Consider the following 12,801-nt stretch of genomic DNA (forward strand, 5'->3'; position numbering starts at 1 on the left):
TCTGTACCTTGTTTCATAACCTCCAAATGAAACAGGTGGCTTGGAAACTTAACATGAAGCAAAGATACCATTTCCCAATTTCTTTACCCCTGCTGTGATTTTTTTTTAATTTTTAAAGTTTTATTTATTTCTGAGACAGACAGAAGGACAGCGTGAGCAGGGGAGAGTCAGAGAGAGAGGGAGACACAGAATCCGAAATAGGCTCCAGGCTCTGAGCTAGCTGTTAGCACAGAGCCCGATGCGGGGCTCGAACCCACGAACCGTGAGATCATGACCTGAGCTGAAGTCGGATGCTTAACTGACTAAGCCACCCAGGCGCCCTGTCCCTGCTGTCATTTCTTAAAACCCAACACCTAACTGCCTCTTTTCCCTATAAAACAGGGTCAAATTGGTCAGTCATTAAATCCCACCAAGAAACCACCTCAAATGAGGATCTGATATCCACTACCCCAAAACAGCAAGACACATATAAGGTGAAAATTAGTTGCTTTTATTTATTCTTAAAACAACTTTATGAAATGATTTGCAACTCTACATGGGGACAGATGCCTTCATTAGCTGGAAAACTATCTACCACTGCCTGCGAAAACATATGCACACTAGCTTTACTGCCTGCAGAACAGACTCTAGATATTAGTGATCTCAGATGGCACTGCAGAGAAGCAAGAGACACTTCGGGCAAATGAGAAACAGCAGCAAAGTCCTGCAGTCAAGGTGTGATTACTAAGGTTGAACTGTTCATTCCACTAATCCTACAATTTTCCTACAATCTTCCTACAATCATTTATGAGTATACATTCCTACTTCCTAGAGAATAAACACCTAACAAAGTGGTTTTGACAAACGAGACAGCATTTGACATTTATGTTTGTCTGTAAGACAAATTCAGCAGTAGACAGTAGAGAAAATGGGAACTACTGTAAATTTAATCTAGTCCAAGTGATGAAGCCAAGATTATTCTTTCAATGCTGAGCAATCTAAGGAATGAAATTAAGTGTGAGAACTGTTCTCACTTCTCTAGGAGTGATTCTAGCTCTTCTTGCAAAGAGCTGAGCTGCTCCTTTTCTCGGTCTTCCTTTTGTTTGAGTTCATCGAGCACAGCCTGAAATCTGTTCTTGAGAGCCAGGTTTTCGACTTTCATAATGAGATCCTCCTGTCGTTTTGCCCTGTCCTGAGTCTCTTGGAGTTTGCCTTTCATATTATCAATCTGTTTCTGAATTCCCATTACCAACTGATTGGTTCCCTCATTTTCTTGGTGCTGTTCATCTGATTCATTCAGCTTGTCCTGTAGCTGTCTTTCCAAATCTTCCTCAGTGTCAATGATGTTTATATCTTCTTCATCTTGATGCTGGGCCTCATCCTCATCTTCACTGCTGCTGCTGAGGTCATTGAATATCTCCCGAAGCTCATCGTGTTCTAATGAGTCATGGCCCTGCCTATGACCAGACATTCCTGGAGAAGAAATATCAAGGCCCTGATTTTCTGTTTCTTTTGTTTCATCTTCAGCAATTATTTCCCAACGAGTACTCACAGCTTCAGCATCTGTACTTAGCAACCGCTTCACTTCTTTCTCCACATCTGGAGATTCAATATACTTCTTCTTTGCTGTCTTCCGGAATCTTCTCTTTCTGACATTTTTTAGAGGCAGAGTAATTCCATGGTTCCATATAAACTTTTTCTCTTTGTCCTTATCCTTTTTCTTGCTTGCTTTGGGATCAGCAGTAGCAACTGGTTCCTCCACAGGAGGATAGAGATCACCATCGACTGTGGAGACAAGCATCTGACATATATCAGCTGTCTTGTAAAAAGTTTTCTTATCAATGGTTTTCAGGCTTTCCATAACACACGGCAGATCTACCAATTTTGAGGCCAAAGGGACCCGGTCCACTCTGACGATTCCATGACGTCCATCAGGGTGTAACTCAATTGTCAGTCTGTCCTTCAGGTTGACATGACCAGACTGTACTGCCCGCCGCACAGTAGAGGCATATTCTGGAGGTAGCCGTAAGATAAACTGGCTCTCTAGTTCGTGAGGAGCATCATCTTTGCTCTTACTCATTTTTACTTCTTTGAGACTCACTTCTCTGACAATCACTTGTTGCACTAAATAGTTCCAACAGTTAGAAAGACCAGTTTGTTATGAGCTGAAATCCCAAGAACGAAGAGTTTTAAGCAGAACAGGAGCCAAGCGACTATTTTGTCTTAATGTTGAATCAAGGCCCAAGTCTATAAATTTGTTGTAGCTAAACCCCAGGCGTTATGGACACTAATGTTAGGCAGGTGCATTTAAATCTATTAGCTGCAATGCAAGTTCCAACCTCCAGATGCCGCTGCCGGATAACGCAGAGGGAGCTAGCTAGCAGGAAAGCAAATGGCGGCTTCTGCGGAATGATTTTCGACACAGTAAGTAAGGCCCAGCAGACACTCCCAATCCACACTCTCCCGGAACAAAGATATTCAAAAAGCGGGGCGCAGTGAGCTCTCTTCGCCTTGGGTACTTACAATCCAGTGACGATTATAAACGCAGCTTCTCCGGACAGGAGCGAGCGGAAGAGGAAGCCACTCCCAGCAATACGGCCGGGCGCCGAGTCTCCTTCTTTATTCCTTTGTTCTGCCCGGCTTTTAGGAAAGCGATCCGCTACAGATTAGCGAAACGGCGGAGGACAGGCAGCACGAAATCTCCCCGAGAGCCGCAAGTAGGAGGGCCAGAGGCGGTAGCTCAGCAGGTCTCATTCCGATGCTGCAGACCTAGCGAAAAAGAAAGCGCTACGTCACCCCGCTGGGCGGGAGAAGCGGCTGTGAGTGACAGCACGACTCAAGCGGAAGTGCGCGCTGCCCCAGCGTGCGCAGGCGTAGCGGTGCAATTACGCTAGCCTGGGATTTGTCATCTCGCGAGAATTTGACCTAACGCGATGAAAACGATAATGCTTCATAGAGACCTATTGCTTTGAAAATATTTAGAGGCAAGGCTTGCTGGAAAGAGGTAGACCATATGTCCCCTTTTCCACTTCGCTAAGCCGTGGGGCCGGATAGCTCCTAGACTTCTGAGTGATTACCGGAAATAGGGCGTCCGTGCGGAAAGCTTTTTTGCCTCTGGAAACGTCTCGGATGCTTCCCCACGGTATATACAATCTGAAGCAGATACAAGAAATTATAATTAACCATACAGAGGATTGTTAAGTACCCAAATCAGTGGGGTGAGAAGGACAAGCTGACCACTATTTAATTCTAAGTATATATTTTATTGATTATGAAAATGCCCTATGGGGACTCATGACTTAGGGACTGTGTTTTGAAGGACCTCAAGGGAACATGGGTGATTCCTCTTTTTAATATATTTGACATAGATATAAATGGTAAACAAAAATAAGTGTATGGGGGGAACAGAGTTGTTTAGAACACAGTTGTCTGACAAATGGTCTGATTAAAGTAGAAGAAAATTGAAATATAATACTCCCTGTTACACATATCCCTGTATTTTATAAATTAGATTTTTTTTTTCATTCCACGTCCACGATTTTGAAACCTTTCTGCTCATCTCTTCTATGGGTAGTGAGGTATTCATTTGCATGTTTTGTAGTATTTAGACCTAAATAAGAGTTTCCACTTGTTCCTATTCATTTCCGTTTATTTTTTTTAATAGGATCAGTTAGGTAAAGCATCAAGGTAATTAAAATTTAATTTCTGACTTCCAGAATATGAACAACTATATCTAAATTTAAGAGAACTCACTTAAAATGTGATTAACACTTTTCCAAATTCGCATTATTTGTTTAGGCACTTATTGTCTGTCTCGCTGCAGGTTGGAAGCTCTGTGATAATCTGGAGTTTTCAGTCTCCCATAGTCATCGTGTCCCAGTGCCTAGTTCAAAAACATGGGAGATACAAAATATTTGCTAATTGAGTGAAACAATTGGCCAATCTAGAAATAACATATAGTCTAATTCAGATAATTTATGAGAGAAAATATATTCCATGTCACCTTAAAATGAGAGCCAGCTTATATACATTTTCTCTCTAGTCAAGAACAGTGCCAATTATGAGTGGAAAGTTTTGCTAAAAGTATGTGTGAATGTGTCTTTGATTTAGGTAGACTCTGACACCTAATCATAGGAAGAAATTAAAATGACCTGGCACCAATTTGGGTTTGTTAAATTTGAAGGAGAAATTCGGTTCTTTCAGATAACTACATTAGTTCTCTTTGTTCTATGATGTGTTTAAGAATATTCACTGATTTAACTATAATTTCAGGATCATCTATTTCCTTTTTTCAGTGGTGAACTTTTTTTCAGTGTGTTTCTCCCTTAATTGTACCCGGTTTTACTTCATTTGTAGCTATAAGAGTTTTATCTGCTAGCTTCTGCATAGTACTTTATTTAAACATATAAAATGTAAGGACATGCCTATACATGAAAATAATCCAAATATTACTTTACATTTTAATTGCCTGAGTTTTATGACGCTCAAATATCTTTGTCACAGAAAGTTACTTAAGATAAATTCTATGTAATTCTGATTTTCCAAAATTATGATATATTTTAGTTAGTAAATCTTTATATGTAATACTGTCTGAGAAAATTAAAAGGATTAACTGAAGTTTCCCCTCAGGTATCTACCTCCTTCAACCCTGGAACATATTTTCTGCTTTTGAGTTTAACACATTTTATAAATGCTGATTTTTTAAGATAAAATTACATTGATCCTAAAACTAAGGGCTCTACCACATCACCCATTACTCTAATGTCTATGGCTAAATCCAGGTTTTTAAAAAGTCTATTAGACATACAGAAACAATCTAAATTGATGAACAAATTACACTTCTGTGGTTGTTGCATGGAATATCTGTGATACCAAAAGATTTGGGGAGAGCAATAAATTCCCCAGTGAAAGGCTTCCTTCCTTTAATAAAAGTAGTATCACAGTCAGGCTAATGCTATACGTTTGACAATTCCCTTTAAAATTTTTAAAATGCTTTTATTTATTTTTGAGAGACGCAGAGAGACAGAGCACAAGTGGGAGAGGAGCAGAGAGAGAGGGAGACACAGAATCTGAAGTAAGCTCCAGGCTCTGAGCTTTCAGCACCTGACGCAGGGCTCAAACTCATGAATCATGAGATGATAACCTGAGCTGAAGTCAGACACTTAACCAATTGAGCCACCCAGGTGCCCCTGAAAATTCCCTTTAATAAACTTTCAAGTTCCTTACACTGTGGAGGTTAAAAATTATGAGTGATAAAAGAGGCCCTGCTTATATTTTGGAGATCAAAAATTACAGGGTAAGGAAATTTTAGACACCTCAGAAAAGTATACTTCTATACTGGTATATCATTTTATAAACAGTGAAAAACAGGTTAACAGGGGTGCCTGGCTGGCTCAGTCAGTAGAGCAGCGACTTTTGATCTTGGGGTTGTGAGTTTGAGTCCCACTTTGAGTGGGGAGATTTCTTAAAAATAAAATCCTAAAGGGGCTCCTGGCTGGTTCAGTCAGAGGAGCATCCAACTCTTTATCTTAGGGTTGTGAGTTTGAGCACTACATTGGGTGTAGAAATTACTTAAATAAATAAAACTTTAAAAAAATAAAATGAAATCTTAAAAAGTTTTAACTAAAATGTAGCAGTCTCCTGAATCAATTAGGATGTTTTCTATAGAAAAAAAGGCCAATCTAATTTACACTGATTTAAATAATTAGAAAATCTGTTATCTCAAAACCAGGTATTCTAGAGCAGCTCTGTCCAATAGAAATATAACGTGAGCCACAGATGAAAGCCACCTATGTGATAATAAATTATGTAGTGACCAGAGTAAAGTGGCAAAAAGAAATAAGGGAAATTAATTTCAATTTGATTTAGCTTAATTCAAATGGTCATTTCCACATATAATCAATGTAATAATTAGTAATGATACATTTTACATTCTTACTTTGTACTAAATCTTCAAAACCAGGTTCATATTTTACACCATCAGCACATCTCAATATGGACTCGCCATATTCAGATTCTCAGTGTAGCTCGTGTTACTCACCACTACTCGTGGTGTTATTCACCACGTGTAGCTGGTGGTTACTGTCATTGGACACTGCCAGTGCCATTCTTGACAGTATGGTTCCCTCTAGGCATGATAGAATCATAACCTGGTACATACTGTTTTTCTCTTCCTAATTTTGGAGAATTATAATTTATATTTTTTCTGTTATTCTTTCAGCTTTGTCCTTATCTTGTAAACATCTCAAGTTTCTGGTCACAAGAATTCTGCCAGCTGTAACCAGGGAACTTCTTTCCTTGTCCATGGTAAGTTCAGAGAGTGGCTCCCTCCAACCAAAGTTTTTCTTTCAATCTGATTGGACCAGTTTAAGCCATTTACCTATCCCTGGCTCAATAATAGTCACCAGGGGAATACCCTGAGCCTGTGATTTTCAATATGGTGGGGAGGAGGTGACATTGGTAATGTCTGGTGACATTTTTGGTTGTTACAACTGTGGGGGTGAGGTCTACTGACATCTGTTGTGTAGAGACCAGGGACCTTGCTAAATATCCTACTATGCAGAACAGCCCTCTTCCCTACAACAAAGAGTTATCTGGCTCAAAATACTACCATGGTTGAGTAAGCTAATTAAGTCTGTATTCCTAACTAAACACTGACAAGGGGAATGAGATTATCATTATTGGTTTAGATCTATCAGTACCTATGAATAGGTTTAACTTCCCATTCCAGAGGGTGGGCCTCTAAACTAAAAAAGGAAATGTTAGAAGAGAGCAAAGGGCATAGACAACTTTCTTAGTCCATTTGCACTACTGTAACAAAATACCATAAACTGAGTGACTTGTAAATAACAGGAATTTATTTATCAGTTCTAGGGGCTGAGAATCTGAGATAAAGGTGCCTCAGCAGATTTGGTGAGGGCAAGCTTCTGGGTTCATAAATGACAGTCATTTTTACTTTAACTTCACATGGTGGAAGGGGTGAGGGAGTTCTCTGTTACATCTTTTACAATGCACTAATGCCATTCATGAGGACTGCACCCTTATGACCTAATCACCTCCCTAAAGCCCTACCTCCAAATAGCATTATACTGGGGATTAGGTTTCAACATGTGAATTTTGAGGGAACACAAATACCAGTCTATAGAAGCTACCAGTAATATCCATGAAATAGCTGATTTTTTGAGGGGTTATAATAGTATATATTGAATTGCAAAAAATATTCAAGTGGACAATAGCACGTGAAAAGATGCCCAACATCACTAATTGTTAGGGAAATGCAAATCAAGACAATGAGATACCACCTTACATCCATTAGGATGGCTACTATCAGAAAAGCAAAATAACAAATGCTGGTAGGGATGTGAAATATTTGAAACCTTTGTGCATTGTTGGTAAGAATGTAAAATGGTATACCCACTGTGGAAAACAGTGTAGAATTTCCTCAAAAAATTAAAAATAGGGGCACCTGAGTGGCTCAGTCAGTCAAGCATCTGATTCTTATTTCGGCTCAGGCCATGATCTTACTGTTTATGAGTTCAAGCCCCTAGTGGGCTCTGTTCTAGCAATATGGAGACTGCTTGAGATTCTCTGTCTTTCTCTGCTCCTCCCCTGCTCACACATTCACTCTCTCTCTCTTTCTCAAAATAAATAAACACTTAAAAAAAATTAGGGACGCCTGGGTGGGTCAGTCGGTTAAGCGTCCGACTTCAGCTCAGGTCATGATCTCACGGTTCATGGGTTCGAGCCCTGCATCGGGCTCTGTGCTGATGACTAGCTCAGAACCTGGAGCCTGCTTTGGATTCTGTATCTCCCTCTCTCTCTCTGACCCCTGCCCCCTGTTCATGCTGCGTCTCTCTCTCTCTCTCTCTCTCTCTCTCAGAAATAAATAAAACATTAAAAAATAAAAAATAAATTAAAATAATTAAAAGTATGTAATCCAGCAATTCCACTTCTGGGTATATACCCAAAAGAATTGAAAGCAGGGTCTTAAAGAGACATTTGTAGGGATGCCTGCATGACTCAGTCGATTGAGCCTCCCACCTCAGCTCAGATCATGATCCCACAATTCATGAGTTCTAACCCGCATCAGCTTGCTGCTGTCAGCAAAGAGCCTGCTTCAGATCCTCTGTCCCCACCTCTCTATCCACCCCTCCCTTGCTCATGCTTTCTCTCAAAAATAAAAAAAGTACACCCATGTTCATAGCAACATAATTAATAGTAGCTAAAACTTAGAAGCAACCCAAGTCTCCATCAACAGATGAATGGATAAATAAAATGTGGTCTGTACATATAATGGAATATTATTCAGCCTTTAAAAGGAAGCAAATTTGGGGGTGCTTGGGTGACTCAGTCGCTTGATTTTAGCTCAGGTCATGATCTCATGGTTCATGAGATTGCTTACACTGCAGAACCTGCTTGGTATTCTCTTTCTCCCTCTCTCTCTCCTCTTCCTTCTCTCCCTCTTTTTCTCTCTCTCAAAATAAATAAATAAACTTTAAAAAAAATAGAAGGAAATTTTTACATATGCTACAACACAGATGAACTTTGAGGATATTATTCTTTGTAAAATAAATCAGTTATAAAAAGATAAATACGGGTTGATTCCACTTATATGAGTTATTTAGAGTAGCGAAAATCATAGAAAATAGATGATGTTTTCCAGGGGCTGGAGAGAGGGGAGAATGAAGAATTAATAGGTAATGGATATGGGTTTGAGTTTTAAAAGATGAAAATGTTCTGGAGATGGATGGTAGTAATTGTTGTATAACATTGTGAATATATTTAATACCACTGAACTGCGTACTTAAAACAGTTAAGACATTAAAGTTTATGTTACGTGTATATTACCACAAAAATAAAGAAAAAAGTATATATGTATTTACAAAGTGTGGACAGTCATCAAATATAATAATCACCTAAATACTGGTGATTTAAATTTTTTATCGGTATTTTCTACCTTTGTATAGTAAAATAATTTTTTATTTTGTAGAATATACAGTGAGAATGACTTTTGTAATGAAAAGTTATTTTTACAATGGCTAATTTCTTGAACAAAAATTTTTTTAAGGAAAAGAAGCTTCAGTGGTGTATCATCTTCAAAAGGAAATATCAAGAGGAAAAATTCTTTTTTTAAAAAAATGTTTTATTTATTTCTGAGAGAGAGAGACAGCGTGAGCAGGGGAGGGTCAGAAAGAGAGGGAGATACAGAATCTGAAACAGGCTCCAGGCTCTGAGCTAGTCGTCAGCACAGAGCCCGACACGGGGCTCGAACCCATGAAGCATGTGATCATGACCTGAGCCGAAGTCGGACGCTTCACCGATTGAGCCATCCAGGTGCCCGTCAAGAGGGAAAATTCTGTAGGAATTCTTTTAAGTCGATTTGAATTTTAATAAATTAAAGCACTTGGTTTAAATTTTGCAAAAAGGCTATTTTCTTATGCTTTGTCAAAAAGAAATAATGACTTGCAGCCTCTGCCTAAAATAAGTCCTGGAAATAAAGCAAATACAATTGCCTGACTTTGAGAAATAACATGAGGTAGATATTATACCAGGCCTCTGGGTGCCGCTGTCTGCCAGTCCATGGCTAGAGTGAAACAAAGCAATACATTGGCACTCTGACCCAGCGATCGCTGCTGACACTTGTGAGATATATCTGGAGTGGACTCCATATGCCTTCTCTTCCACCATCATTTCTAAATATCTGCATCAGGAACATCAGGATGTTTAATGACCAAGAGTGAGGCGCTGCCTTTTCTTTCCAACTTACCTTTGTAACCCGGGAGCAACCATGGCAAGTTGTATTAAGATCGGAGAAGCAGCATTGAGAAGAGATAAGAAGTCCCGCACAGGAAAGGCACACCGTGCAAAGTAAGCAGTTTCCCTTACTGATGTCTTTGTTCAGCCTATTGAAGTATACATCAGATGTGCTGCGAGATTCTAGAAGAAAAGGCCAGTGGTTTAAAAGTGAGGAATCTGGGCAAAGATGGGACCAGAACTACGGGTAAGTGCTGGGAAGCCTCTTTACTGCCAGAGAAGGGAACAGGGAAGAACTGGAGAATGACATGCTAGATCTAGCAGATAATGCTAAAGAAAGTCTTTAGCCCCTTGAATCTGAAACCCTCACTGGAAATCTATTGAATGCTTTCATATGAATTTATTCATCCTGGATATAAATAATTTATGGCTTTTAATTTTTGTTTAGAAAATTATGGAAAACATCTTAAAAGGAGCATAGCTCATTCTTAACCCTGATATGTTCGGATCCTGCAAGTAGTTTTTTATGACTTTTTCACATGAATTTTAACAGCCATTTCCCCAGTCCCCACAAGTAAAAGAGATGACTAAGGCAAGAATAGACCAGAGGAGCAGAGCTGCCACCACTTAGTGGTGAGGAGGGGTAGGAACAGCTCATGGCAAGATGAGGGAGTTGGATGCTAATGCCAGTCCTTCCATACTGAACCACAAGAAGTATAGCAGAGTCTGCCTGCAGGAGAGCCTCCCCTCTACGAGATGTTTAGCATTCTTCGGGGGGTCCCCACTGACATGGATGACACTGTTAAGGTCAAGATCCACTATACTTACTACACAGTCTCACATAGCATACAGCGTATCTACCATCCAAAAATGACATCTTTGATTTTGGAGTACAAGAGATGCATCACGGAGTAGAAGAGAAGATTGGAGGCAGTTTCAGGGCCCATTTCAGGATCCTGATTGAAATGGAAGTTGAGAACTACAGTGCTGTGCAGGTGATTTTCAGCTGGGTATCTAGTCCTATTAAAGGCTAGAACTGTGATTGTCCAAGCTAAAACAATGGAGAGGTGAAAGATACAGAAAATAATAACATACAGTCAAACAATTCACCTCTAAGAGTTACAGTGTAATTCTTTGTAACCTATAGGCAGATGTAATTCTAAACTGGCAGCAGACTGTGAAATACAGTGTCACTACCAGACCCACCAAGGACAAGCTGTCCCTCTCCTCCAGCATAAGCATCACCCTGCATATCAGTACCACCAACAAAAGATGCTGTTTTCCAGCAGGCCTCTTTCTGTGGTCCAGAGGAATGGGAACACTTTCTATAAGCCTCCATTGCACACTTTAGTGCTTCTTACCCAGATGTGGGGCCCTATGCAACTATTTCGTCCTGACCAACAACCTGGCACTGTGTGCACGGTCATCCAGTATGTCAGTAAGTTCATGCATGATGTCACTAAGTGCATGATGTTCACTGCAGACTCCTTGTGATGGTGGACTACTGCAACAAAAATACACAGGCAATGCTGTGGCAGGAGCTGTAGCCAGAAGTCATGACCTCTTTAATGTGGCACCATGCACAGTGCAGCTGGCTACCTGGTCACTAAGGTGACCAAAAGGAGAGCTTTGCCTGACTGTCCTATCACATGCTTCAGACCAGCTAATATGACTCTTCAATATGCCTTTGGGGCACGTGAGTGAGATTAGCACCACGGCACTGTTGGCAACAGAGATGCTGCTCTACAGGGGTTGCTGGTCACTGCACACAGTACCAACAGTCATTGTGCTGTACCTGGTCTTTACAGGAGTTGCTGCCAGAACTCAGCAATGGCCTAGAACCTGGTGCCAGGCAGGCAGAGCTACAATTTTACTTGCCTGTTACCTTGTCCTTGATATCTGTGCTCTTCTCCTCACAGTGACTCTGGCCTTCACCCTGCTTCTGTGGGGCTCCTCCAGCCCTCCTTTCAGTCTGGTCTCTGGTCCAAGCCTAGATTTGGAGTTGCTTCTACTTCAGAAAGTGAGATTTTCCCTATCTCTACAATCTTTGTGTGGCTTCAGATATTACAAAATCTTAATTTCTTAAAGTAACTCAAGACCCATCTTTTAACTGGATGGGTGGTGCCTGCAGTGCAACCTTAAATATTACATTGGATTCAAATGTCTACCTGCAAGTTTTAACACTTTTTTGGGTAATATCTTGTTATACATCAACCCTGCTTGGTTTTTTGTTGTTGTTGGAGAAGAAACTCTGCAAGTGCACTTTCTAGTTTTTGTATGTATTTTAATTTAATTCATTAACTCAGACAGTCCCTTTGGTGAAAAGTTTGTATCTATTAGTGTATATTCTAAAAACTTATATTTTCTGCTGAAAAGTTCTTTCCTTGAAATACTGAAGGAGGTTTGCTGAATCTTTAAGCCTTTGGGCTCCATATACTTGTTTTGAGAAGCTGAGAAACTATAGAACTGGTTACACAGGAACAGATATTTTGTTTCTAAGAACTACTCTTGTGGCCTTTGATTCCTTTATTTCCTTATTTTCTGGATCCTTGTCAGTCGTGTTCATGGGTGGACTGCCAGTATCCGGCCAAATCTTTCCTGAAATGTTAACCTCTGGAATGCAGAGAACGTTTTCCCCAACTTTTGGGTAAACATAAATCACTCAGAGCCTCAGACATTTTAGTTAGTAACCTTTTACTAATTTTGCAATGAGTAAAAGAAGGAAGGCAATCGAGTTTAAAAATCTTGCTATTTAAGAAAATCAGCTTCTCTTGGGGGAAAATTTTAAGTGTGATTTTAGGAGAATGCATATTATTTAAATGGCCTGTCTAAAAATGTGATCATGTCCTTTTCAGTTTTGAAAAGAAGAATATCACAACTTCTTGTGTCTCTTAAATTTGAAGTCTAGATACTCATATTACATTTTCCAGTAAATTCTAAGAGCCCAGTGTTATTTTACTCAAAATGTATTACCTTTGAGTGAATTAAGAGTCTTTAAAAATCTATGTAATACAGAAACTTCATAAAAGTGGTAAAATAAGATTAGGGATAAAACATGTTCTTCAAAAT

The 12,801-nt window shown here is 39.7% G+C and overlaps 2 protein-coding genes across 2 annotated transcripts in view; one reads left to right on the forward strand and one right to left on the reverse strand.

Annotated features, from left to right (window-relative positions):
• Positions 1-469: 469 nt before the first annotated feature.
• On the reverse strand, positions 470-2,788 carry TAF7 (TATA-box binding protein associated factor 7). The gene has a single exon (XM_039236175.1). It carries the CDS (start codon positions 2,057-2,059, stop codon positions 1,010-1,012), a length of 1,050 nt encoding a protein of 349 aa, XP_039092106.1. The 5' UTR covers positions 2,060-2,788; the 3' UTR covers positions 470-1,009.
• Positions 2,789-3,071: 283 nt separating this feature from the next.
• LOC120234347 (protocadherin gamma-C4) overlaps positions 3,072-12,801 on the forward strand; it is a 179,925-nt gene continuing 170,195 nt past the window's right edge. Inside the window, exons 1-2 of the mRNA XM_039236169.1 lie at positions 3,072-3,121; positions 6,200-6,285. Coding sequence (XP_039092100.1) covers positions 3,109-3,121; positions 6,200-6,285 — 99 coding nt within the window. The 5' untranslated portion in view covers positions 3,072-3,108. The remainder of the gene's footprint in view (positions 3,122-6,199; positions 6,286-12,801) is intronic.

This window comes from Hyaena hyaena, unplaced genomic scaffold, assembly GCF_003009895.1.
Source record: "Hyaena hyaena isolate Hyena2069 unplaced genomic scaffold, ASM300989v1 scaffold_107, whole genome shotgun sequence".
Taxonomy (NCBI): Eukaryota; Metazoa; Chordata; class Mammalia; order Carnivora; family Hyaenidae; genus Hyaena; species Hyaena hyaena.

Bases quoted from the DNA above. Each gene is read 5' to 3' on its own strand.
- TAF7 (XM_039236175.1), bottom strand. From the start codon at position 2,059: ATGAGTAAGAGCAAAGATGATGCTCCTCACGAACTAGAGAGCCAGTTT.